This window comes from Rhinopithecus bieti, unplaced genomic scaffold (genome assembly GCF_001698545.2).
Source record: "Rhinopithecus bieti isolate Rb0 unplaced genomic scaffold, ASM169854v2 scaffold_2735, whole genome shotgun sequence".
Taxonomy (NCBI): Eukaryota; Metazoa; Chordata; class Mammalia; order Primates; family Cercopithecidae; genus Rhinopithecus; species Rhinopithecus bieti.
The window spans coordinates 2,195,848-2,223,403 of NW_016804150.1; the positions used below are offsets into that span (position 1 = coordinate 2,195,848).

At 36.8% G+C, this 27,556-nt stretch overlaps 1 protein-coding gene across 1 annotated transcript in view; it reads right to left on the reverse strand.

Moving 5' to 3' along the window:
- Positions 1 to 27,556, reverse strand: part of ZFHX4 (zinc finger homeobox 4) — a 201,424-nt gene that overhangs the window by 4,426 nt on the left and 169,442 nt on the right. The window contains 6 exon segments of the mRNA XM_017866864.1: positions 5,195 to 8,407; positions 8,410 to 10,596; positions 11,127 to 11,244; positions 11,818 to 12,018; positions 12,402 to 12,535; positions 18,777 to 18,893. Coding sequence (XP_017722353.1) covers positions 5,195 to 8,407; positions 8,410 to 10,596; positions 11,127 to 11,244; positions 11,818 to 12,018; positions 12,402 to 12,535; positions 18,777 to 18,893 — 5,970 coding nt within the window.

Consider the following 27,556-nt stretch of genomic DNA (forward strand, 5'->3'; position numbering starts at 1 on the left):
AATTTCTACAGCTGTAATAGTGATAGTCTCTAAGGAGTTTCCATGATGTTAGAGAACAATCTCCCAACATCCTCAACAGCAGTGGGGGACTGATGTTAAACATTCTATTTTTAAATAAGAAAACTGAGTCCTAGGGGTGTTAGGTGCTTGACAAAGAAAATCTATGACTCAATGGCAGATGAGCTAGAGGAGACTACATTTTATATCTGTCACTCCAATTTATCTTCTGGTTTAATTGAATCAATTTCAGGGGTTAAATAATTCAAATATTTAAGAAGCAAAAAGGAAAGAAAATCCAGGAAAATAACATATTTCCAGAAAAAAATCTGATAGCAAATACACATATTTTACTGAAGAATGGCTCACATATTTAAAAGAAATTTAAAGAAAAATAGCCCAAGCCTTACTGGTGTATGATAGGAATGAATGAATAAATTCTCTGATCTTTAATCCAATTTAGTAATAGATGTCTAGATTCCTGGGACTTAGACCTAACCATAGGAAAAACTGTGAAGTAATAGATTTCCCTTTGGGGTCCACAAGCATAACTCCCTTGCCTTTATTCCTAAATTCTGTGTCTGGTATTGCCTGTCTACTTGCCTGTTTATAAAAATTCATTGGCAAGAAAGAACTGAAGAAATGAATAAAGTAGTATGAAAAAAGTTCAATATATACTAGATTCAATAATTTTTTAGGTTCCTTCCTGCTATGATATTCTGATTTCATCACAGTCTGTGCAATTTTCCATTTAACAGAGGATAATATGTCCAGTTAAAGGAATTATTATCTAATTGTAAAATTTCAGGCCTGAGTGATTCAGGTGGAGGACACTTTACTTGCATTGCTAAAATATTACATTGGTAGCCAGGTTCTTTTGCCTACTCACAAAACCAACCTTAGTTCTAGATCTCATAATAGTACAACTTCCTAAAAAATAATTGTACTCCCTTTCACCTGATTTCCCCCCTAAATCTGAGGAAATTACTGGCCTGCCTATCTCTGACATGAAAATTTAAGACAAGATAAATTTTAAGAAACAGAGACATGAAAAAACAGTAATTGTGGTTAGAAAGCAAGATGGATCAATAGTTGTTGACTTAGTCTTTCCCATCATATAGGGTCTACATGTTTTTGTCTAGGGTTACATAATGAAGTAATAAAGATTTTTACAAGACTGCAATAGGAATCCCAAATAATCCTAAATCAAAGATTATCAGGAATTAAAAAAATATCCAACATCTTGACGAAAAAAGCTGAGTTAAATAATGAGCTACACTAAAAATTTTGGGAAAAGACATGTAGATTAAGAATAATAAACTATGTGCACTTGGCTTACTAGTAAAATAAATAAGCCTATAAAAATTTGCAGTAAAATATCAGTAGCCAGAAAACCAGAAATAGAAGAGAAAAGCTGAACAGTAAAAGAGATGTGGAATAAGTGGTGGTAATTTACAATTAAATGTGCATCAAATTTTATCTTTTATCCAGTTATATTGTTAAATATACATTCTCTCCCATTTCCCAACTCCCACCTCAGTTCTTAGAAATTTCACATAGAATTAAAAGTTTTTCTGTAAATATTCTCATACTACCATTATTTTGTTGGGTTTTGTTCCTCTGAAATAGCTACCTATTCCTGAAAGTAATGCTTTCAGAAGAAAATGCCTGCTTCATAACATACTCATATGTAGTTCATTTTCTCCAAGTTTCTTTGACTGAGGTCCCTCAAGTTTATATTTGAGGTTGGAAATGAAAATAATTATATACATGGGGCCAAAGACAATTATGCTAAAATTATTAAGGACTTACTCTTATCTAGATTTACCCCAAATGTGCTAGTAAATTACATTAAAGTATGAGAAAAATGCAAAAGGCATGTTCTAAAGTTCCATTTAAGGAAATCAGCTTAGGCAGTATTTCCAAACACTAATGGAACATTTAAAATCAGACATTGCTTAAAATGATAAAGTAAATAAATTAAAAATAGAAAAGCAAGTAATTTCACTTTGGGCATAATCCCAAAGCCAGCTAACACTCTAAAGGATAAAATACAAATTTAAAGTTTTCTAATTTTTCCAGGTACATAAACATAAATTGATTTTCTATGACCATTCTCCCTTTTTTATGTATGATCATGATAGAAAAACTAGGATGTGAACAAAATTAAAGAAAAAATAATTCATTTTATTAAAAAGTGAGCAAAGCAATAGTAGATAGTGATACTGAACACAGGGCTGGCCACTGCTTAGGAAGCAAGCATACATGATGAATATTACGCTGGAAAGGGCCTTCTTAGTGATTTTGACGGAATAAAACATTTGCAGATATCTTGGAAGGTAAGAAAGTTTTGTGAGTATTAAAGCCGATATCCAACCAGAAAAACAATTCTACCTCCCAAAATAAAATAAAGTGTATGTTTAAACCAGGAAATTCAGAAGTTGATAAATACTAAAACTGAACATTTTACACTGCAGTTAAGCTATTTTGGGGGTGTAGCCTTTGAATAAACTCTTATAATCATCTTATATTCACTGAAGTGATTTTCAGTGATTTCCTTCTATTCAAAATCTTGGAACCTGCTTTCAAAGGGATGGGACATCCTTAAAATGAAGGCTTTTCCATAACTAAATCTTATTAAAAAGGAGCCAAGAGGAACTTGTCATATTCTCAAAGATGTTCATATTAATAACAAATTGTAGCAAGAGCCCAGGGCTTGTAAGAAATGCAGAAATATTTTACTTATAATGTTCTTTTGATTTTGCCTTTACTGGTATGCCTATCTCTCCCATTAAACAAAGAAGATAATTGTTTGGTGACAGATAATATAGTAGAAAATGATCATAGGAAAATGGAGAACCGCAGCTCTACTGGGCTGGTTGAAAAAATCAGCAATACCCACCATAAGTAAATTAACCTAATAAAGACATGAACTGAAAGTGCAGGAACTCAGGCGCTCAGGTGGGGCCCCACTGGTAATTCTGCTGTGTTAATGTTTAAAATCTCTCACAAAGGACTAAGTTGAGAGAAATTGAAATTTTCAGTAGCTAGCAATGTTCATGGAGTTTTTCTCTTTATAACACTCTACAGTCTGTTTCGGTCTATGATTTAATAAAGCAGCAGATGTAACAGCTTTGAGTTCCTGGGTACCTCGTGTATTTAAAGATACTCCTAGCTGTGGAGTGAATGCCTCCAACATCTTCTCACCAGTGCTATTACAAATAGGACCCGTATTTTTGGGAGAGGATATAATTTATGCTGAGTAGAATGAGAAAAAAAGGTTAGTCTATTTAAATATTTCATAAATATCTCTTTCTCCTCCTTTCTCACTTTCTTTCACCTAGGCCCTCTGGCTGCCCGTATCAGAGTGACTGACCAAAGGGCAGTTGGCAGAAGGACCACTGTCCCAACAAAGGCCTTCAGACTCAGTGGAGAAAAAAACAAGGTGCTTTGACCACCACTTACTGGGATGACAACACAGTCATCATCAATCAAAGTAGACTTGAAGATTAAAGGTACAGATATTTCAACTGTTTTAAGCCCATGTAAAAATATCAAAACTCTTCTATTTTACATAACTGATCATAGAAATCTTTCCATATAAGATATTTTTCTGAGTTAATAATCAGTTGTATGTAAAATGGGACTAGAAAATAACAAAACTCGTACCATATACCAAAAAAAAAAAAAACAAAAACTGTCATTGCATTATTCTTCAAATACTTGTATTTTACTTAAATACAATGTACAACCAAAACACTTAATTACAGCTCTAATATTTAAGGCTCCAAAATTGTCTAGATAATGAAGCCCAAAGTACCTTTGGGGTGAGGGAAGGTGGTTCACGGAAGGAGCATGGCAGACATTTTCTTGGTGACATTCTTTATATGTATAGTTCTATTCTGCTTCTCTTAAAAACCAACTCACTCAGAACAGAAAACCAGATAAGCTAGCAGTGGCTGAGGGGCCATAGGATGTCATTGTTTTCACACCTCCCAAACTAAAAGTTAAAATAACTTAAGATCACAGTGGCAATTTTGTTTTTCTGTAAGAAAATGATGGAATTGAAAAGTTTGAAATTTATGTAAAAAATCAACTTGTAAAAATGAAAAAAGCTTTCCTTATTTTTTTGTAAACATAGATATATATATAATTAGTGAATTCTAGATGTCCGTTTAACATGTTAAATTATCCTTTTAAAAAGAAAAAAAATCATTGATAATTTAGAAAACAAAACTTACTTAAATTGTAAAGAACCATGTTTTTCTATTTTGGGTGATATATAACTTTTGTTATATTTTTGGCTACATGACTGGCTAGCACATTATGTCCATTTATTTAACATAATATATTTGAATACCTATACTTACTCACAAAAGCTAAACTGTGCAAACTGCGTATCTTTTGATGAACACACAATTAGATTCAGCATCTGAGGTTGCCTCAAACAGCTTTACAAATTTGTTATGCCTGAAGTAGAAACTTTATCTGGGGCTAGGCGTGAGAGAAGAAAGGCATGAAGTAATATTAACGTATTTCTAAGGTTGCTGAATTTATTTAAATAACAAGTAGCAATGGAGGTTACAAAACTCAAAATTGTATAGCAATGCTAATTTTGTATTATCACAGAAGTCACATTTTTAGTTGTTGAACTTTAAACATAAGCCCTATTAATCTGCTAGGAACCATGTGGATGAATACCTGTGGCTGAAGGCCTCAACTTTTGAACTCTGGGTGTCACAGGGTGGCGGCGTAGGGGACAAACAAAAACACCACTGTCCCATCCCTTGGAAAGACCATAAATTAAGATACCAATAAATATATTAAGTAATGTTTCTTTTTTTAAATATGTGTACCAAATACTAAGCCACAGGTTTGTCCTGGAATGCCATCTGAAATCAAGATTGAAATTAGTATATAAATATAATATTTCTATGACATAGAGATGTAATAATACAAATAATATATATCTGAGAATCTGCTATGATCTACCTAGTCTTTATTTTGCGTGTGTGTGTTTCAGGTTGACCTACTTCATGGTAATTAGCTATAGCCCATATGATATTACTTTAAATAATGTATTGGTTTCACTAGCTGAAATTAAAATAAAACCAAAGGCACCCCGGTCTTGGTTACATGTGATTGTCTACCTGTTGCTACTTAATTAACTAGACTCACTCTCCTTTAAATTACTTACTGTTTGAATTTTGTGGAAATCCCGGCAAGGAGGATGGACCGTTCATTCCGGGGAGAAGGACTGGAGGAAGGCCGGGAAGTCCGGGGTAGGCTGCTGGCAGGCCGATGCCGTGGAGAGAACTGCTGTCCATCATGCCTGGCTGCTGTACCGTCAAGCCCAGCACGTCTGAAGCTTTCTTTATACGATCAAGTTCTTGCTGTGCCATCAGCTGCCGAACCGTGGTCGGAGCCAAGTAATCTTTCTCCCGATCGAGCTGACTGCCAACGGTCTCCCTCACTTTTGAAATGTGCTGTTTGGAGAAGATGTGATCTCTGATGGACAAGCGGGCAGAGTACTTCACCCCACAGAGGGTACACTCTGGTTTGGTGCCTTCCGTTCCACTTTGATTGATCATGAAAGGCTTCCCTATGTTAATTTTAAATTTCTTTTCCTTTGCCCTTGCATTTTGGAACCACACCTGGACCACGCGTTTGGGCAGACCAATTTCATTCCCTAGCATTTCACATTCTTGCATGGTTGGAGTTCGGTAGTCACTAAAGCAAGCTTTGAGAACCTTGAGCTGAAGATTGCTCATTTGCGTTCGAAAACGCTTGTGACCCGGCCTATCATTACTTTTGGATTTAAAGGGATTGGTGGATCCGAATGGATTTGGGGAGCTCGGGTCTGCTATGCTGGACGTTTCGCTGCGGTCGGCGTTGTCATCCGGGTCATCTGTGATGTAAAAACTTTGGTCGTGGTCGCCATCTTTGTCATTGAAATGGATGGATGGGCTTGTGAGAGAAAAGAGAAATTTGTCATCGCAGACCTCTGTGGTAGGTGTGGTTGCGGGTTTTGGCAGAGTATCCAGAGTTTTTGGCTCTTTGGGAGACAAAGCCGGTTTCGCATCTCCGGAACTTCCTGTGGTGCTTTCCATTTCAGTGTTTCCCTCGTCTCCGGTGGTGGCGTCACTGATTGCTGTATTAATCGATGAAGTCTCATCAAAATCGGTTTTATTTTGATCATACCCAGCCTCAGCAGGAGGGGCATTTAAATTCTCTATATCCTCAGAACACTCTGCTTTGAAAGAAGAAGGGCTTAAAAGATTCTTCGGCGACAGCTCTGCTGTTTTACTAACAGGTGTTGACACTGTAGAAGCCAATTCATTCTCACTTGATAGATCAATTTTAGTTAATGGCAAAGATGGGTAATCAAAATAAATGTATTTCTGTGGGCTTTCTCCCCCATCTTCGGTGGATATTAAAGGGCTTGGTGGCAAGCTGTAACCTGCCTGCTTTCCTTCATTCCAGTGCCGAGAGCGAATGTGGCTTTCTAAGGCCGACTTTGCTTTAAACAGGGCTCGGCAAAACGGACACCGTTTATGAGACTGTGCTGGACCCACCGCCCGGAACTGGCCTTTCCTCTCCCGCGCTCGTGTATTCTGGAACCAGACTTGCACCACCCTTTTTTTCAGCCCTACTTCGCGTGCAATATGATCAAGCATTTTTCTGGTAGGATTGGAATCCAGCAAGTATTTTTCATAGAGTATTTCCAGCTGTTCCGGGGTGATCGTGGTTCTCAAGCGTTTATCTCGGTGTTGATCTTCACCACTATTCCCTCCTTCTTTTTCACTGCAATTATTATCTTCTTTATCGTCCAGTTTCCTTTTTAGGGAAGCAGCAACGGTGGTGGGGGCTGTGGTGTGGGAGGAACTGGCCTGAGGTGGCATTTGAGTGAGGGAACTGCCCAGCAGTTGTCCAGTCATCAGCGGATTGTTGGGGTCGAATATCATGTAGGGCATATCCATGGGCCTTTCCAAAAATGGAGAGTGAAGGAATTGGTTTTGAGCAGCAAGGAAGTGCATGTGCTGGTGTTCCTGCCAGAGTTCCAGAGTTGGAAAGGCAACTGTACACTGATCACATTGGTATTGTAGTAACTGTGGAGGTAGACTGTTCTGGAGAGACGTCATGGAAATTTGTAGTGGACTGGAAGGGACCGGTGTTTGAGAGGCTGAGGGAGGTCTTCCGATAAGTTGGGGTTGTTTTGGCGGCTGTGGCTGTGTCTGTGGCTGGGCTGTGGATGCCTGCGGTGGGTCTGAGGAAGTCGATGCTAATGGCAGGGTTGGTTTGGTGCCTTGAGAAGGGGGAAAAGGGTCACTCTGCTTTGGCTTTTCTGCGGGATATTCAGGTTTTGGAGAGGTCTTCTCAGGTTCTGGTTTGGGTGATGGAATCAGGGGGGTGCTGGTCCCAGAGCCAGAACTTGCTGCAGGGGCAGCAGTGTTTTTGGCTGCATCCGTTTGGCCAGACACTGTGCAATGCTTGTACACCACTTGATCGGTGGCATCCATGGAGTCTTCTGTTTGGCTTTCATCCTGGGCATCATCATCTTCATCCTTGTAACACTGCTTTTTCTGATGCGTAATCAAGTCAAAGATCCTGGGGAAAACCACATTGCACTTTTTACACTGGTACTGCATGTTGCTTGTTCGAATGTACCGTTCATTAGTGAGTTCTCTTTTTTCATTATCTTTTGTTTCTGCTTGATTCTCATAACTCTTTCGTGCTTTCTGACGAGCATTCTGGAACCATACAACAATAACCCGGGTAGGCAGATTGAGAACAGTGGAGAGTTGTTCTATTTCATCATCTTTTGGGTAAGCATTTGTGTCAAAAAAGTCTTGCAGAACCCTAAGCTGGTAGTCAGTAAATCTCGTTCTAGAAGACCTTTTGCTGAATGATGCATCAGATTTATAATGTTCTAAAGAGGTGGGCTGTGGATCAATTCTGATGTCTTCTAAAACCGTTATAGGAGGGTTACTGAAATTGTATGGCGAATCTTTATTTCTCTGTCGTTCCTTAAAAAGCGTATTTCGAAACCAGTGTTTGATAACTTTTTGGGACAGGCCAGATTTCTCTGCCATTTCCTGGATCTGTTCTTCACTTGGAGAATTATTGATGTCAAAATAAGCCCTCAGGATTTTTAGCTGATCATCTGTAATTCTTGTCCGTGGGCGCTTGAACTGCGAATGTCTTAAAAAGTTGGGATCTAATCCGAGTTGCTGCTGGCAAAGTTGGGTGAGGTCTGCAGACAGTGCGTCCATCTGTGGCAGCTGCAGGGCAAGCTGGGGAGGAAGTGCAGGGTGTTGCACAGGTTGCATCATAATGGAAGGAAAGAGTGGCAGGTCCAGAGAAACTGGCAGTTGGACCTGCGGGGGAGCAGAAGGTGGAGGAGGTGGGGAGGAGGAGGGGGGGTGGGCGGGGGAGGAGGGGGGGGTGGGGCTTGTAGAGGAGTAGAAACTGTGTTGGGGATCTTTACAGGACCCATAGAAGAAGGCTGTGGAGGAGCCGGAGGCAAGGGAGGAGGAGGAGGTGGCGGGGGCGGCGTTTCTGGAGAAGATGGAGAAATTGGATAAAGCTTGTCATAGGCCTCCCTGTATTGACGAGCAAATTTTTCTAGCGCTCCATATGGAAAAAATTGTCCATGTACATGTTCTTGGTGACTCTTTAAAATAAGAACATTGGAAAACAATTTACCACATGTTCCACATTCTAGTTTGTCAGTGTTTTCGCCTTCACCACTTTTGCCCTTCTTCTGTACCTTCTGCCTGTTTTCGTTATACTGAATGACCAGTTCAAAACCAAAGTTTTCCAATAACGCTTTGGCAGCATTTCCTCTGGCCCCTGAAGCTATTCGGGGTGGTGGGATGGATGGTTCCAAGGATTTTTGCTTCTTTGTGTCTTTGCCTTCTTTGAGTCCTTCACCTTCACTTACAAATTCCTGCTTTGGTTTTTCTGGCTTTTCAGAAATATCTTCTGCCTCCTTATAAGACGGCGCATCCTTCATGATTTGGCAGTCTGCACTCACTATGTTACTTTGCTCTTGTTTCAGTAATTTGCTTGCCTGCTGTTGCTGCTGCTGCTGCTGTGGAGGTGGCGGCTGCTGCTGCTGTTTTTGAGGCTGCAGCTGGGGCTGTGAGGTTTGGTATTGTTGTGCTTGTTGCTGTAGTATCTGGAGTTGAGTTTGGCCAACGTGATGTTGGGTTTGAATCTGCTGCTTTAGGTCTTCAAGCAAGGAGCCAGCCATTCCTGTCATGCCAGGCATCCCAAATGTGGCAGAGCCTGGCAAGCCCAAATCTGGCCCCAAGCTAAACTCCGTCCCAGGTATGTAAAATGGAAAGAGAAACTGAGGCTGCTGAAACTGCAGCAGTGCTTCTGGGGTCATAGGAAAATGCGGCAAAAAGGCTGGGTTTAGGAACTGAGGCTGAAAGAATGCGGCTTGCTGTTGCAATTCGTGCTGTAGTTGCATCTGAATTTGTGCTGGTGACTGTGGTGGGTGATGTGTAGGTTGAGCAGAGATTAATTCAGGATTTTGCTTTTTATTTAATTCTTTGGCATCTAAATGGGTATCTTTGCTGTTTACAGCTGCTAAACTCATGGAATCTAACATCCCTTGGCCAGGGCTGTTAACATTTGCTGCAATGCTGTGCCCACCAGCCACATGACCACCGGGCTCCAGCTTTGCAGCCCTAGCCTTTGTCTGGTGGAGCACAGACCTCATGTGGATTTCCAGTGTTGAGCTTTGGCTGTATGCAACATTGCAGATGCTGCACTTGTAGGGTTTGTTATCTGTGTTGCTGTTGGTTTCTTGTGGAACAGGACTGGAGGCTTCCTGCAAAACTTTTTTCAGCTTATGCAAGTGAGAAACTGAATTATAGTGGACCAAGAGAATGTTCTTTTGGGTGAATGACTCTTTACACACTGTACATTTATATGGACGAGATGGATCGAGGAATTTTTCCATCGTAAAATTGGGCCCTTTTCTAAAAGGTAAGGTCCGCTTTGGTTCAGAGCCCATGTCATCTGGAATAGAGCTACTATCACTTCCTACAGGACTTGCTTTCCCTTCGTGGTCCACCTCGTACTCTCTCTCCATTTCCTGCTCTAGGCCATGGTCATCCTGGGCCATCGTTTCAGTCTCTGCCCACAGTTCTCCATTCACGGGCAAGGAGGCATACAGCTGTTGAAGTTCGGCTTCACTCAGTTCGGGATGGCCTGCTTCCAAGTGTTTTTTTAAAGCCTGGAATGTACGAAAACTGCGCTGGCAGAGGTTACACATTGTCGCAGCCCGAATTGCATGATACTGGGAATGTATCTGAAGCTTCTGCATAGTTTTGAAAGCCAAGCTACAATGGTTACAGCGATACTTATAGACATGGCGGTCAGAAACAGAGAGCGGTTGCCTTTTTTGCTGTTCATTTAATTGATCTTGCAGTGTGTCTGGGATTTTCACATCCTTACTGCTATTTTTATTCCATTCTGAGACTTCTGAGGGTTCTTTAGGTGGTTTCTGCTCCTCATTCTTTACTTCCACATTAACCCTTGAATCCTCAAGACCTGCCATGCTTTTGTCATCCATTGGACTTTCACCTATTAGGAAAAAGCACAAACATCTCTCTTACAATAAGAAAATCTACTCCTTAAATATTAATTAATATTATAAATAGGGGCCTCTAAAGGCTAACTAATTTAATTCTTAACTAGTTCTTTAAAGAAATGTTTACTGAGGAACTACTATGTGGCAAGCACTGGACTGGGTACTGGGAATATAAAGGCAAACAAGAAATCACCTCTGGCCTCAAGAAATTACAGAAAAGGGAAGCAAGTCAAAGGTCATTACAGCTTGCTGCAATTAGTGTGATACTAAGGGCCATCCCTTGGTGTTCATGAATTAGATCACACAGAATTTTCCTGGGTGTCTGACACTTGGTCCCCTGAGGTCACTTACAGATAACCAGACATAAAATATGCCTTGGAAAATATGGCTCTTTGAAATGGCATACATTTTTCCCCCATGCTTTACAAAAATCTTTTGATAGTAATAATCTTTGGGCACCACCACAAATGCAAAGCCCCTAAGCTTTGTGTTGTCCACAAGTCTTGATGATAAGATGGCATACCTGAATATTTCCCAGATGCCTCAGCTGTCATGACTGCAGGCGTGTCCCGCTCTGATTTCTCAGAGGCAGCTGCTGGCAGTAGCATACTGTTTGGCATCATCACATCAGGGACAGGCACCTTTGAAAACCAAAGGTGTTTATGTCAAATGTACCCCAGAAATCACAAATTCCATCACATCTGTCTTTTGCTGGTAGCATATCCCATTTACATTTATTTTTCTTAACCAAAGCAGGGATGTTTTGTGGATGTTACAGATCAATGCCACACCTTCAAACTTTAGATCAATGCTGTGGCAATGTATTATTATTATTATTATTATTATTATTATTATTATGGCTTACAGGTTTCTGTAGGTTTTTTTTTTTTTTTTATATAATGATAATGAAGCAAGTTTGAAATGCAAGGTGCCCACTGGGGTTATTTGATGAACATTATAGATATAAAAAGAAGACTGCAAAATAATGTTCTTTACTAAGCAATGCCTTGTTCTATATTTTGTTCCAAGCAAAAGAGGTCACATATGGGCCTTCAATGTGATTCCTATAACATGAGCAATAACAGAGCTTTAAGTAGCTCTGAAGAAATACAATATAATATAAACAATATAATATAAACCAATAATTACAGATTTTATATTGACATTCTTAACACAGATTTTGTCACACATGCATCAATATTTGGCATCCTTACTGTCATAAGCAGCTTCTCAACACAATCTGGAGACACACTGTGCAAATGTGTCAGATGCAGTTGGAGATGCATTTTGTTGCTGAGGACATCCTGGCAGAGAGGACAGCAGATGACCGGCTGCACTGAGTGCTGTGATAGGACATGCATCTGGATACGACTTTGGTCCCTACTATTGTAGTTACAATAAGGACACTGATAGAACTGGAAAATATTGAATAAACATGGCCACTATTAGTTAATGCATTTCTCATTTGATACATAGTAGTTGTATTTTGGGGGTACATGTGATATTTTGATACATGCTTACAATGTGTAATAATCAAATAAGGGTAACTGGGATATCCATCACCTCAGACATTCATTATTTCTTGTACTGAGACCACTTCAAATCTTCTCTTCTAGCTATTTGAACATAATGTATTCTGATGACTTTAGAACATCAGAAGTAATACCACAAGTTAATTATATTGCCAATTGCAATGTCTACATACATTTCAACAGCATGGAATCATTTGGGGCTTTAAAACTATCAGGAGCAATAAAAAATAAAGATTTACACAATAAAGGAGGAAAAACGTATTTACCTGTTCGTGACAGAATTTATTGTCCTCTGTAGGTTTTGACCTTTTTGTTGCAACATCCTCTTCTTTTGCCAGCAGGAGTGGCTGGGTACCCCCTGCCACACTAACTTTTAGTTCCTTCTCTGGTATGATTATCCCTGATTCCCAAAAGAATAGAACAACTCAATTTAAAACACAATTTCAAAATGAGAAAATTATGTTTTCAAACAGTTGTGACTTTAAACACACTGAATCACAAAAGAACCTATAAGCAGTTTTAGATAATGTTAATCGCAAAAGGAAATAAGAACACTTCTTTTTGTCCACTGACTAAGTGGACTTTATAAATGTATTTTAAAATGTACTCCTGTTTCATGTTTAGATAACCCTAGGTGGCCTTGAAAGATTCATCAATAACACATGCTCTCTGGTGTCTCAGAATGCCTTTACCACATTAAAGCAAATCTACTCCCTTTCACAAATACTAACTTAAAAAATCATTATTTCCACTAACATTTAATTACCTATCTCTTTTCTGAAATTCTTTGACGCTTAAAATATTTCAACATTCTGAGAAGGGTTGACTGATTATAATTCAGAAACTCAAATAATAATAATTTTATATCATAAACGGATTTAAAAATGGAAAGGATTGTAAAATTAATCACATATATCTGCTGCTGCTATTAGTGATTTACTCTTTGCTGTAGATATTTCAGCAGTTGGCTGTACATATAACATTTAGTACAAATCTCAAGAAGACAATGGTTTTATGAGGTTAATCCAAATATTTGGTGTTAAAAATGATTTCAAATTTTGCCCAGACCAGCAGTATAATAGGAGCCTCATACACATCAAAGAAAAGAGTGCAATTCTAATTTCCCAGACTAACAGAAAATTCTTTCCAGCATCAATTTGCCCAATAATCTCCTCTGCAAGGCTAGATATTACAGCGACATTGGGTAGGCATGTCACATACATCTCACGACAAACACAAAACCTCATTTACCAGCCATTCCAATCTCATCATAGCATGGCATCATCTGACCTTTTTTCTGCTGTTTATTATGAGTATTTCTAATTTTAACTTTCAATTTTCACCATCTTCCAGTCAATTTGCAACTAAATTATTTCCAGGGTGAGGACACTATCACTGGACAACTGGGTGCAAATACATCTTGAAATGCAATGAAGCTAAACCACTGATTGCTATCAGACCCCGCGTAAATATATAGTCCAGGCGTAATCTGATTGTATGCTGTGCATGAAGATTTATCTTGATTTTTTTTCAATCCACATACGGTTCATATAAATGAACAAATTGTACCTTATTGCAAAATAACCCAGTTTTAATTTAAAAATAAGGTCAAGGATGTTATGGAAACAAAGTAAAAATAAACAAACAAAAAAAATACATTCTATTTCAACTGTGAAGAGAGATGCATGTTTTATACCTTATAAATAATTTCAGAAATTTCAAATTCAGAAAGAAATATAAAAGCAAGAGTGATTCCATGCAGACCAAAATTAAAATATAATTTAAATGACATCATGACAATAATTTTATTCTCTTGTGGTTCATAGTAGACAGAGAATTAATGCAAAGTTTTCATCAGATTACACTGATACTGATTTCTAGATTTATAAGCACTAGAATTTATTTGAGAGTTGGTCATTTGTCACAGTTTATATAATACAATATACTTTATATATATTTAATATATATGTTGGAGAACATTTAGGTTATTTCTTAGATATTTGAAATTTCATGATAATTTGAATTTGTGACTTAAATCCAAGAAGATGAAGCTTCATTAACATTGATTAAAAAATGCCCAAGTATTTGATATCAAAAGATACATCAAAATAGGAAAGTCATAATTCCTATTTTCTTGTCATAATTAACTCTGGAATAGAAGAATATATGTTTCTTTCTCAAAGCTGAATATGCTTGGAATATTGTTTTAAAAGTGTTAAAAAGCAAACATTTAAGAAAACAATGATATTTTATATTTTCAAATAAAACTTACTGCTTAAAATGTCAAACTAAGTTGTATAAAATTATTGCCATTTAAATCAACCAATGTCTATCAATTGCCTTCTCCTGTGAGATGTTTCTTTAAAAGTTCCCACACTAATAAGTAAGAATATGTTTCCTTAGGAGAATAATACTCTGTCATATCCCCTTATCATTCTTTTGCGTACATGGTGGAATTGGACATGACCAATAAGTTGATCTGGGTCTCTGTGCTATCAAAGACTGTCACACACAAGTTAAAAGAGAATTTCCATGACTTTGTTGCTTGCAGGCCCTTTGGATCATCAGAAATAGAATAAATATTTCAGAAACTTCTAAATCTATTAAATGTATAGCTATAGACTCATTTCCATAAGCATATATAATGTGTATTTTATTCTCATATTGAGACTGTCAGGGATCAAAAAATGTATTGATTTCAAGATCTAGGATATTTTACTAAGCCTACACACTGATGTGCATAACGTATAATTGATTCCATGTATATTAAGAATTATTTATTTATTTTTATGCTTATTAATATTCATCAAAAATATAATTGCTTTTGAATTTAGTGATGTTCTATGCTGTATCAAAAAAGTAAGAGTTAAGTTTTAGGGTCACTATCACATGGCCATTGCAGCAACTGTTGGCTGTAGTACTCAACACAGTATGTGTCAGCCTCAAAATTTTTCTGGCTAATTAACTTAAACCATAATCTTAATAAAAGCCAGGAGCCTCCTAAAGACCATTTTATTTGAAATTACAAAGAAGTTATAAATGAAAGCTAGAACATCTAACATTAGCTAGGTACCTCAAAAATGCGTGGCACTGATAATAAGAGAAAGTAGAGAATATCGAGATGTGGTAACATGACAAAAACAGATTCTGGAGGATGAGGCAAGTCATCAGGATTATTTATGTAAAGACGAAGGATGTTACATTCTATGCGTGTATGCCTTTCTTACTCAAAGGGATACTATCTTAGGTTTCATATTATGGCATCCCTGGTAAATTATAGAAAATCAACTCTGGGATCTTTTTTCTAAGTTGTGTTATCCTGGAAATGCCTATTAAATAAGGGTCAATTAATTTGAGAAAGGTTTTAAGTTTTATGATTGCTTATAGTTTATGTCTGCAACTTTATTTGAAATAAACACTGTTGGTTACCCTAGAACAGAAAAAAATTTTAAATAGGATCCTAATTTATTTTGTGTTATTGAGGACAACACAATATTCTCAAAAAACAATGTCATTTTCATTCATTTTAACTAAAAAATGAAGTCTAATTACAAATAAGCACTGCCAAATAGATGAAAAAAATGATTACCTGTCAGTTATGGGATTATTTAACTTGCATGAGATTGCTAATATAAAAAATGACATAATTCATTTCAATGCAGATACCGCCTTCTTAATAATTTTCAATCCCTAAAATACAGAAGGCTGTAAAATGGTTTATACTCATAACAGGCAAGAATAATCCAATAATGCACATGTACTCAAAGCAAATCTTTAAAAAAAAAAACTAAGTACTGAGTTATATTAATGAGTCAATGTTTTTAATAAAGTTTGAATACTATAAAACTTGGATATAACAGAAGATGTTATTCAACTCCAAATAATTATAAATTATAATTACCAGTACAGTATTCTTTCTAATGAGACTAGAATGAAAGGATAATTTTAATTGCAATAATGAAGGTTAATTTCCATCTTTCCTCATGTTTACTCCCTTATTAAAAAGTGGTCCCCTTAGCCAAGGCAGAGACATATTACATTTTCAATGCAAATGTATTAATCTGGATAAACTCTGTATTAATTCTTGTACTGCACAGAGCTATAATTTGGATTATAATTAATCTAAAGTGGCACTAGATTTAAATGACAATATAAATGAAGCATTAGAAGGCTTTTCTATTATGAATGAATATTCAGCAAATATAACTTGCATATTGCCACGTCTCATTTTGAAAGCTCTACTCCTGCAGATTAATGTCAGCAACATAGCACAACAGCTTACACAAACATAGCCTTCCTAACATATGTTAATTCCTTCCTGTCTAAAAAATTCTGTGTTAAAGTTGGCTCAAACTACCTTCTCATCTAACATACGAAGATAGTGATTATTTGTAAACTTGCTAGTATTTTTTTTACATTTATGACACATATAAAGAAAAACAATAAATATAAGTGGTTATTTAATCATTAGAAATACATATGAGAGAAAATCCATGTAATAATTTTTAAACCTAAAAGCATTCAATTTAGAAGGCAGAAAACTTTGTTAAATGTTCATGTTAGTTGTCAGCCACAAGAGCTGTCTTGAAGGCTGGAAGGTTTTAAAGCTAAATATTAGCATTTCAGCAACTGCTTTTAGTTGGTCCTTGCTTAGAGCTTATTTTTTATCTTTACAGATAAACCCAGGAAGGCATTTCTATGGGGATAAAATTTGTTTTAAATAACTACCATTATACAATTGTCTGTATCCTCTCAAATGCCCAAGTCCTGTCTGGATGGTACAATTAGGTGCCCAAGGAAGAACAATAATTCATTAGCCCATTAGGGAGTGATTGAGCCCACTACTTTTGTGGAGCAGTAAGTGGCACTGGTAAAGACAGAGCCTTGGCATCTGTGCTATGTTCCAAGCCAGATTCTTTCCTCAATGGTAAAATTAGATCAATTTTTCTAGAGATTCCCAGAATCCATCCTTTACAAGGTACTATATATTAGACATTTAAGACCTGGCATAATGTCATATACTTCAGTATTACACGGGCATTGAATTAACACAAATCTGATATCTCTGTTATACATTCTTCTGAAGAATGAGAAGGATATATTCTGCAATCTATTTTGGTACTACTTTGTGAAAGATACCACTGAACGCAGACAGAACCTTGCCCTCTCTGAACCAGGCAAGCAGCTAATTTGATAAGGTCCATCACAGAAAGTGAAAAAACCGCCTTGCTATTTCCAATCTTTTTCAAATAAAGTTTAGACGGTACCGTCTTTCACATTAACTTATCACTAGGTACTTCTAATTCCTCCTCAGTAACTTCAGGAGCCAGCTTACTAATATACAGCTAAGGCTTCTTTTTACATTACTTGTGGCTTAATATCAACCTTCAATCTTCTTTGTTTAAGTCAAATCAGAATCATATGTTAGACACTATATCCTAGGAGCAAATCTCAGTGACGCTTTTCTCACTGGCCTCCTGAAAGAAATTTAGTACTGAATAGTGTGGGGAGGGGAGCAGAGAGGCCCTTCAGATAATTTTTAAAGGGAATGCAAAACTTAGATATGTAAGGACTGAATTACAAATGTGGGATGATTCAGGTTTAAATAAACTTGCATGTAAAAATGATATTTTTTGTGCAACCCAATGTCTTCATAGTGAATACAAGCTCTTTTATATGCGGCTGTCACTGGAATTCAAGGAAAAGATAGATGACTACCTGAAACTAATAGGCTTGAACCCGTTTCAGCACTTCTTCTGCTTCAATGAGTCCAACATAATAAAACTAGGTATAGCGTGCAGCAAAAGTAGCCAATGTAATATTCATTGCAACCATAGATTTCCATCTCATACATACAAAGCATGGATGAAGTCATATATTTGCCAAATCAAACACAGTAAAAGCCTTAGGTATCCACACCAGATGCTGGCCTAGGGTTTGTTTGTGCACAAGTAAATGTCATGACACGAAGGTTTGTTTTCAAAGACAGTAGCTTTCATTACTGGGATTTGTCTATTCTAGAAGATCAAAATTACCCAGCACCTAATCCCTTTTCAATGATATTTCCTCTTTCTTAGGCTGAATCATCTGTAAACTTTTTCCCTGGATTTTGTTTGAAATACCTCAAATAGATGCCCTAAAAAAGAGCAAATTCCTGAGTGTAAGTTGTAAAAAAGCAACGAAAACTAGCATTTATTTTTAGGGTTACATGGTTTGGTGGGCGAATACATGTGACTGAATGACAAAATTCAAGTGATATCTAATCCTATGCTTATGAAAAATTAATATGCCATCAGAGGAATCACAAGTATAGCTAAGATTAATGAAAGGCGCTTAAAAAATTACAAGCACACAAACTGATTTGATTAAAAAATAATCTCACTGGTCGTCCTGTAATATTCTTCAACTTATCCACATCTATTCTGTCAGATGGTTATGATTAAAAATAGGTCAATGGGAGGCTACTGATAGAAATCACATGCAAAATGCACATGCAATGAATAGTAGTGGGAATGTTCAGACAGTTTAAAATGACTAAAAGCTTTTAATAAGTTTTCTGGGGTGGGGGGATGGTGAAGGAAGAGTTGATGGCAGGGAATGGGTATAGGGAAATGCCAAAGTGAAAGATTCTTGCATCTTACCAGAGTCTTTATTAGAGTTTTTGCCTTCACTATTGTCTCTCTCACTTGTGTCTTTTTCGTCATCCTCGGCCACTGCTGTAGGCTTAATAGCTCCTTCTGCCTCCTCACTTTGTTCTTCTGTTAAGAAAGGCAGACCAATCAGTAGAACTGAAAACCTCCCAAAAATTCATGCTGAAATAAACTAGGTGACCACTTGAAAACTTTGTTATTTATGAATCATCTACAGGTATTCATACTCAAATGAGAACACAAATTTATGCGAAAGTCTATGCTGATCATGCTGACTGTACCAATGCAAATTTTTTATCTAAAGGATCTTCTTTTGTATCCATTGAGAAGATGGGTCTATACTAAATTAAAATAAATTCTTTTTAGTACCGTTTAAACTGAAACCATATTTAAAAAATGAGTATAAAGCAATTCTGTGATTTCAATAGTAGAACCTTGTAACAACATAAACCCACTGCTCCATGGACTGGGATAGGTGTCGGGAAAAAAACAAAAAAAAAAACAAAAAAAAAAACAGATTTTTAGAAAAAAATCTTAAATAATATAACAACGGGTTAAATATAAGACAGGTGTTACTCCCGCCTTCAGACCCCAGACCCCAAAGGAATTCTTTGGAAATTTTTGAGAGTAAGATCTCAAAACTTCAGTGACATTGGGGATTTTTTTTTTTTTCTGTAGGGGGAGCTATACTGGGCTTAGGATATAACAAGGTATACTTCTATGACAACTGCATCACCCCACACCTCATTCACGGGTTCACACCAGCTAGATTACATGGAAATCCTCATAGTAACTCAACCCTATTTAATTATTCTGTAAATCTTAGCTATGCCACTGCTGGTGGATTAATCTGTTTATGCAGTTAGCCTCTATGCTGGGGCTGTGTAGCACTAATCCGTGAAAGGCCCACTGTTCTCTTTCATCCTGTGATCATTTGTCTCTCACTGTGCTGATGTCACATTTTAATGAATTTTTAGCAATCTGAGTAATGCCAGATAACCAGGCTCGCAACTCCCCACAGCATGGCATGCTGTTTTCATTGCAGCACAAAAAATAAAAATCATATTCCCCTGTTCAGGTAGGAATTACATAAATTAGGAGAAGAAGGTAAAATGGGATTTGAAGCACCGGGCTGCTCAATTTCATAAAATCTTTAATGACCATATAAATTAACCCTGGAAAGGCAAAAGGTCACCGACACACATTTGCATACACTCTTCTATTTGCTTTTGATAAGCAGAGCTTTTATGCAGAGAACATGATACAATTAACCCTTCAATAACCATACAAAACGCTGCTATGGACATTTTAAGTGTCAAGCATTAACTGAAAATTACACACTGAATAAAATTTTCATTGCAAATGCTATAGTGATTGAAAGGGGAAATCGTGGCCCTTTCCACACCCCATGTTTTATTAATAACATTCTGACAGCAGAATGAAATATCCACTGTCATATGTAGCAGCTGAGCACCAAAAAAAAAAAAAAAAAAAAAAAAAAATTCTATTTAGTGCCTCACTTGCCAGCCATGCTCTACAACTGTGTGAGCAGGACAACAGAAGGGGACAGTTCTGGGCTCAATAGAAAACTCTAAAAAGCTAAAGAGAAAACAAGGACATTAAATACATTCAAAATAAGAGTTTGTTTCAACTGTGAGTCCTCAAAGGCACCATACAAATCCATTTATTCCATTTTTGCCCTTTGCCTCTGCACAAAAGCAGAGGGATGGCCCTTGTTTAGGGGGTCAATCATCTGAGGGTTTGAGGGAAGCTTCCCTTTCAGGCAAATACACTCAGAAATTTAACTTCAAGAAGAGAAAGAAACAACACCTCTTCTGGCGCTAGCCTGCTTTCACCCGTCAGTGATAATTACTGATCAAACACAGGCTCCCCCCTCCCAGCACCAGGCCATGCTGGTAGGTAAAGTGCTGGTGGCTGAGCTGGATTTGGGAGGCTGGAGGGCTGAGATCAACTGGATTGGGCTGTGTCCCTCCCAAGTTCACACACGTGACATGATCTCTAGTTCGCGACCTATGACGGCTTGTGGCAATTACTTTTCAACTCATCCTGGGGAAAGGATGCAAGAATTCTTGGAGTAGATTTACTGGGCCTTTCCCCCGGGGCTGGAAAATAAAGTGTCAGCGTGCCACTGAGTGTCCTTATCTTGAGGGGACATAAAATTGTAAGGACTATCGCAACTCACATTAATAAAACATTGTGTGTCAGGAGAAGAAAAAGAAAATTATGAAGGCACTAAAAGAAAAGCTACAGTATATAATCTGGGTCTCATCAGACAGATTTTGCAGGGTCCTCTTCTTCATTTTCTGGTATGTGTTTTAAGTGTGAGAGAAATTCCCAGACATGTTCTTCTATACATCACTGTGGTGTCTGACCTCAGCCTGACCCTGGCAACAGTTTGAGAAATCTGAATGTGAACAAAGACTCTGTGTCAGCAGCAGGGAAAGATTGTGGGATAGACGCTCCCCATCAACTTAATCGCAAACAGCAGTTCTGAGGCCATAACTTTGCCCGGCTCCTCCAAGCCACAACTCATAACCTTTGGAGGTGGATTTGCCTGCTATGCCTCTGCTTCTGTGACTTTTTTCCCCTCTCTCTTTTCAGGTTCTTCCTTTGAAGTAGGCAGGCAATTAGCTCTAATGCCCAAGCAATTCAGACCTGTTTTGTGGTTTAGAAGGGGAAAGCTGTTTATTACAGGTAGGCTCTTTGGAGCCATAAGAACTTTGCAAATTTTAATCATGCAAAACATAATCAAAAGGTAACTTATACACACCATAAAGTTTCATATAAGTCAGAATAAAAGGGCACTTTTATTCTCAAAGAGGGTTTCAGAAATAAATTTGACATTCATTGTATAAATAGACTTTAGAGTCAAGAGTATAAATGTGGAGAAACCACTTTCTCTGGAAACCCTGTAGGTTAGAACTTGGGTTAAGGGAAGGAGTGATTACATTCTACACTTTCAACCACCACATATTCTCAGTTGTAAAATAATTATGAAATGTAAGGGAAATAATATATATATATATATATATATATATATATATATATATATATAATAACACAATATGGTATTAAATAGATACTGTAGAACTGAGGAAAATATACTACATAAAATTCCAAAATAAAGATGCCAAAGCGGTTTTCATTTTCACCAATAAACCTCTTCACTAATATATTACATGCAGTAATAGTGAAAGTATTAAATCATTTCATGACACTGTTGTATTCAACATAAGTATACATGTATACAGCATATGTATATGTCACATGCAATTTATTCTTTTGCCTCATGAAATACAGAAAATACAATATTTCTATATTAATCTTTACAATGTTTATACTTAAACTTACCATGTATATCAAGGTCCATTTGAACGTCCCACATCCCAATTTTCAGACAAATGATAATACATTTTCATTTTTACATGTTTCAAAATAATAGAAAGAAGGCAAAATACTGTAGTCTTATATTGTAGAAATATGTTACAACAAACATTCCCGAGCATTTTTGACATGTCTAAAATGATCTTATAAGTTACTCTACATATACACATTGGCTATATTTAAAAGAAATTGTTTTGAATGACTAGCTTAGAGTATTTTCATTTGAACAATAACAAACAATTGGAAAACTGCTATTAATATATCCTACAACATTATGAAATTTCTAAGCAATGTACATCAGTCATATCCCTTTGATCTAAGTACCACCCAATTGTAGTTATTTCCCATTGTCCTTTTCTCTCTCTCTCTCTCTCTTTCTTTCTCTCTCTCTCTTTCTCTCTTTCTTTCGGAGTCCCACTCTATCACCCAGGCTGGAGTGCAGTGACACTCTCGGCTCACTGCAACTTCTGCCTCCTGGGTTCAAGCAATCCTCCCACCTCAGCCTCCCAAGTGGCTGGGACCACAGGCATGCACCACCACATCCAGCTAATTTTTGTATTTTTAGTAGACACGAGGTCTCATCATGTTGGCCAGGCTGGTTTCAAACTTCTGGCCTCAAATGATACGCCAACTCAGCCTTTCAAAGTGCTGGGATTATAGGCATGAGCCACTGTGTCTGGCCCTTAGTTCCCATTGTCTTAACATACAACTGGGTTTGGGATCCCTCTCCTCTGAGTCTGCTAAGGAAGCACTTCATATTTTTTAAACCCATGAAGTGCTCATATAAAGAGGAAACTTAGTAACTTAGACATCCTTAGTTTTATATTAACATATTGAGTGTCTCTGTACAAGACACCTGGCTTGTGAGCATTCTTTCCTAGACTCCTCCATGATCTCCTTGCCCAGTCATGTCCCACTCAAATCTATTCTTCGAATGACCTACTTAAATCTGACTTCCCAACTTAAAATATTTCAGTGAGTCCTATCACTTACGAAGAAATAACTCAGCCTTCTGTACATAGCGAGAATATGTCCAAGATACCTGGTCCTTGTCTATCACTCCTGTTTCATCTTTGTTCACATCCTACATAACACTTAGTGCTTGAGAACAGTCTTCTTACACTTTAGAGTGTCAGATTCACCCATCTTGGGTTTTTACTGCACCCCATCTTGAAAGGTTATAGTGTAGTAGGTCTAGAGTTGAACCTGAGAATTTGCTTCTCTGTTGAGTTTCCAGGTAATGCCGATGTTCCTGGTCCAGCTCACATTTTGTAACCACCGTTCAAGAAGCCCAACTCTTTGGAGCGCTTTCTCCCTTCCTATATGTACCATTACAATTCCTTATCTTATTTAGAACAACTTTTCTTCACTGTGTAAATTCCACTTTTCCTTCAAATCATCTTGGGAAATATCAGTTTCAACATCTATAAAAATGGAGTTAATAATAATTATCTCATAGGTTTGTTATGGAATAACATATACAAATTGGTGAGCACAAGCTTAGCAAAAAAATATTTAAAATCATAGCAGTATTATTACTAGTACTATTGAGTACTATTGTTTTCTTCTCTAAAAAGTGTTCTCTGAACCCTGAACTAGGATTAGTGTTTCTGGATAAATGCTTTTTTTCCCAACCCGTATGCTGATGTTGAACCGTTCACCACAGTTTAATTTGTGGAAATTATCTGTATATTGCCTACTTGCTGTAATAGGTAAACATTTTTTGAAAATAGTGATTATCTTATCCATCTTTCTGCCAGAAGCAGCTGGAACAGTGCCTGGAATACAGTAGGCAGGCAATACCTGTTAGTTGGAACAGTGAATTGGGTTTAGAAAGCAAAGTTTGGGAAAGAAAAGGAAAAGTCCACGTGCTACCCTAGCCCCTATTTCCCTTTAATAAAGTGTAAAGGGGGTGTTTGATTTTGTCTTGGTAGTCTGGCTTGGTTGTTTTTTTTTTTTTTTTTCTTTTGCATTTCTCTCTCTACTAAATCACATTTATTATTCAGCCCTCTCCAGTCTGGTTTCTGTTCATGTTAATTCCTCCTCTCAAAGTCATCAATGACTCCCATGCTGTAAAATTCAATGGTTACTTCTCTGCATCTTACTTCACTTTCTTTGCTCAACCGATGTTACTCCTCCCTTCTTCTGGAAAATTGTGCCTCTCTTTGGATTTTATTGCATCAGGTAATTGTGATTTTCATCCTGCCTCTCTGAGAATTACTTCTTATTCTCCTTTGCTGGGACCTCCTCTATTAAACAACAACTAAATACTTGAGTGTCTCCACTTATTAGTACTAAGCCCTTTCTCTATCTACATTACCTCCCTAGATGATCTCATCTGGACTGATGGCTTTATAGTTTGTAACTCTACTTGGATGTCCAAAAAGTCTATTTAATTTAGTATGCCAAAATCAGAGCTCTCAATGCTCCTCAACACTTCTTACTCCATTTCCCCAACTCTACCATTGCAATTAACAGCACCACCACCCAGCACAAGCAAGAGTCATCCCTTAGTCTTCTCTTTCCCACTCATATGCATCCTATCCATCAGTAAATCATACTATTTCTACTTCCAAGATACTTCATGTATACTGAATCCATCTACTTTACATTTTCCCTGCTAGTACCTTTAATATCTTACTTATATTCCTTATGATCTTATAACTAGATAAGACTTATTCTTGTGTTCCTATAATTTATTCTGCACAACTAAATAAAATCAATCCATTCTCCTGCTTGAACTCTGTCATAGCTTACTATTTCACTTAGAATAACAATAACAACTCCTTACTAGGCTGAAACAATTAAGCCCTTGCCTACTTTTCTGGCTGCATGTTATGCTACACTCCTCCTCACTCCCTCATCTTCCTCCATGATGAGAAAGCTTTCTTTCTCTTCCTGGAATGGGACCAATTTTTTCCAAACTCTGAAGTACATTCTCCCAGACTCTGAATAATTGGCTCCTTTTCATTAACCCGGACTCAAATCACTTGTCATTTCCTCAGAGAACTTCTCTGACTACTGCTTCTAAAGTAGCTGATGAGCTGTCACACAAGTAAGGTCCTCAGATTTTAGTAGAATCACTACCACCTGAGGGGCTTGCTGGATTCCACCTCTAGTGTTTCTGATTCAGTAGGTCTGGATTGGGCCCAGTAATTTGCATTCTTACAAGTTCTTAGGTCGCGCTGATGCTGTTTGAAAGGAGATCACACTTTGAGAACCTCTGCTCTAACAAATCACCTCTTTAACTTCCTTTATCACATTTATTGCAATCTGAAAATACTTTTTTGTTTATTTGTTTAGAGATATTATCTAAAGTGAGGGACTTCATCTGTTTTATTCACAATGTTTGCTCAGCAGTCTCTGGCATATAGAAGATACTAATATTTTAAATAAAACTGATGATTTCTAATTTGACTATTTGCGCAACTAAGTCTATGGTGTGATGTCATCCACTGAGATGGAGAAAAGAGGAGAACAAATAGTTTTGCGGAAAAGGAAATTCAATTTGGAATTTGTTGTGTTTAGCCTCACTACAGAACATCTAGATGAAAATATCCAGAAGGTATGGCAATATCTAAGTCTAAAGATTCTCAGAGAGATTGAAGTAATAATGTAGATTTTGATGTCTTTGTTACAAAGCAATAAAGAAACATATTGACAGGAAGTAATCTCTTTTAGCTTGAAATTTTTGCCATAACTCTTGATTTTGGCCATAGCACTGCTGAGTCATTAATGAAATCTTTTCATTGGTTTGAGGTAGGGGAGGGAGAGTAGGTTTATTCTATTTCATATTAAATATGCTCTCTAGCTTTTAGGGGAAAATAACATTTTAAAAGTATTGATGAGACATGCATAGGTAAAGGTAAACTTAGCTTTGAAGTTGGTATTTTTTATGAGGAATGTCCTAACTATATGGAAGTGATGTTTTCACTTGCAAAATTGTTTTTATTTTAAGTATTCCAATATACCATTGTGAATGCAAAGGACCTTTGATAATCATTTATTGTTCTATATAGCATGTTATTATTCCAATTGGATAAATCTGGAAACTGAGGTCTTACTTATATAGCAGAAATACATAGCTGAAATAAATGAGGTGTGTTGTAGTAGTAGGAGTGAATTTCCTTTTAAATTATCTGAATATAATGTAGCTAAGAAGGTGTAACTGCCTTTTTAAAACAAATATATATATATATATATATATACACACCAAAGCAAAAGGATTAGAGGATATGTTGACATGACTATACAAAATCCAATGAATTCAATAATTACCAAAAATAACTCCGACTAGGTTCTTTGATTTGTAAAAAACAATATCCAGCTTATTAATATATACTTTGTATAAAATCTATAATTTAGGTGAAGTTTCATAGTGTATAAATATCGATGTGAAAAATTATTAGCAGAAGTTTTAACTTATTCTTTAAGAAGCTACAAACATCCACACACAGAAAAAAAAAAAGAGTTCAGACACAGACCTTATATACTTCAGAAACGTTCACTCAAAATGGATTACAGACCTAACTGCAAAACACAATGCCATAAAACTCCTAGAAGATAACATAAGGGAAAATCTGGATGACTTTGGGGTTAACAACAACTTTTTAGATACCACGCTAAAGGCACGATCTATGAAAGAAAGAATTGATAAGCTGGACTTCATTAAAATTAAAATTTTTGCTCTTTGAAAGATACTGTGGGAAAATAATGAGACAAGCCACAGACAGGAAGAAAAGATTTGGAAAATACATATCTGATAAAGGACTGTCATATAAATATACAAAGAACTCTTACAACTCTTACAAGCAAACAAACAACTCAATTAAAAAATCGGCAAAAGACCTTAACAGACACCTCACCAAAGAAGATATACAGATGGCAAATAGGCATATGAAAGATTACATGAATGAAAAAATCCATATCACATATCATCAGGGAAATGCAAATGAAAACAACAATGAGATACAACTATACACCTATGAGAATGGCCAAAATCCAGAACACTGACAACATCAAATGCTGGTGATAATGTGGGACAACAGGAACTCTCATTCATTGCTGGTGGGAATGCAAAATGGTACAACCACTTTGGAAGACAGTTTGGTGGTTTCTTACAAAACTAAACATGCTCTTATCATACAATCTAGTAATTGTACTCCTTGGCATTTATCAAAGGGAGTTGAAAATTTATGTCCACACAAAAGCCTAGACACAGATGCTCATAATAGTTTTATTTGTAATTGCCAAAACTTGGAATCAACTAAGTTGTTCTCAGTAGGTGAATAAATGAACCGTGATATATCCAGACAATTATATATATTATATATTATTATATATATATAATTATAATTATATATATA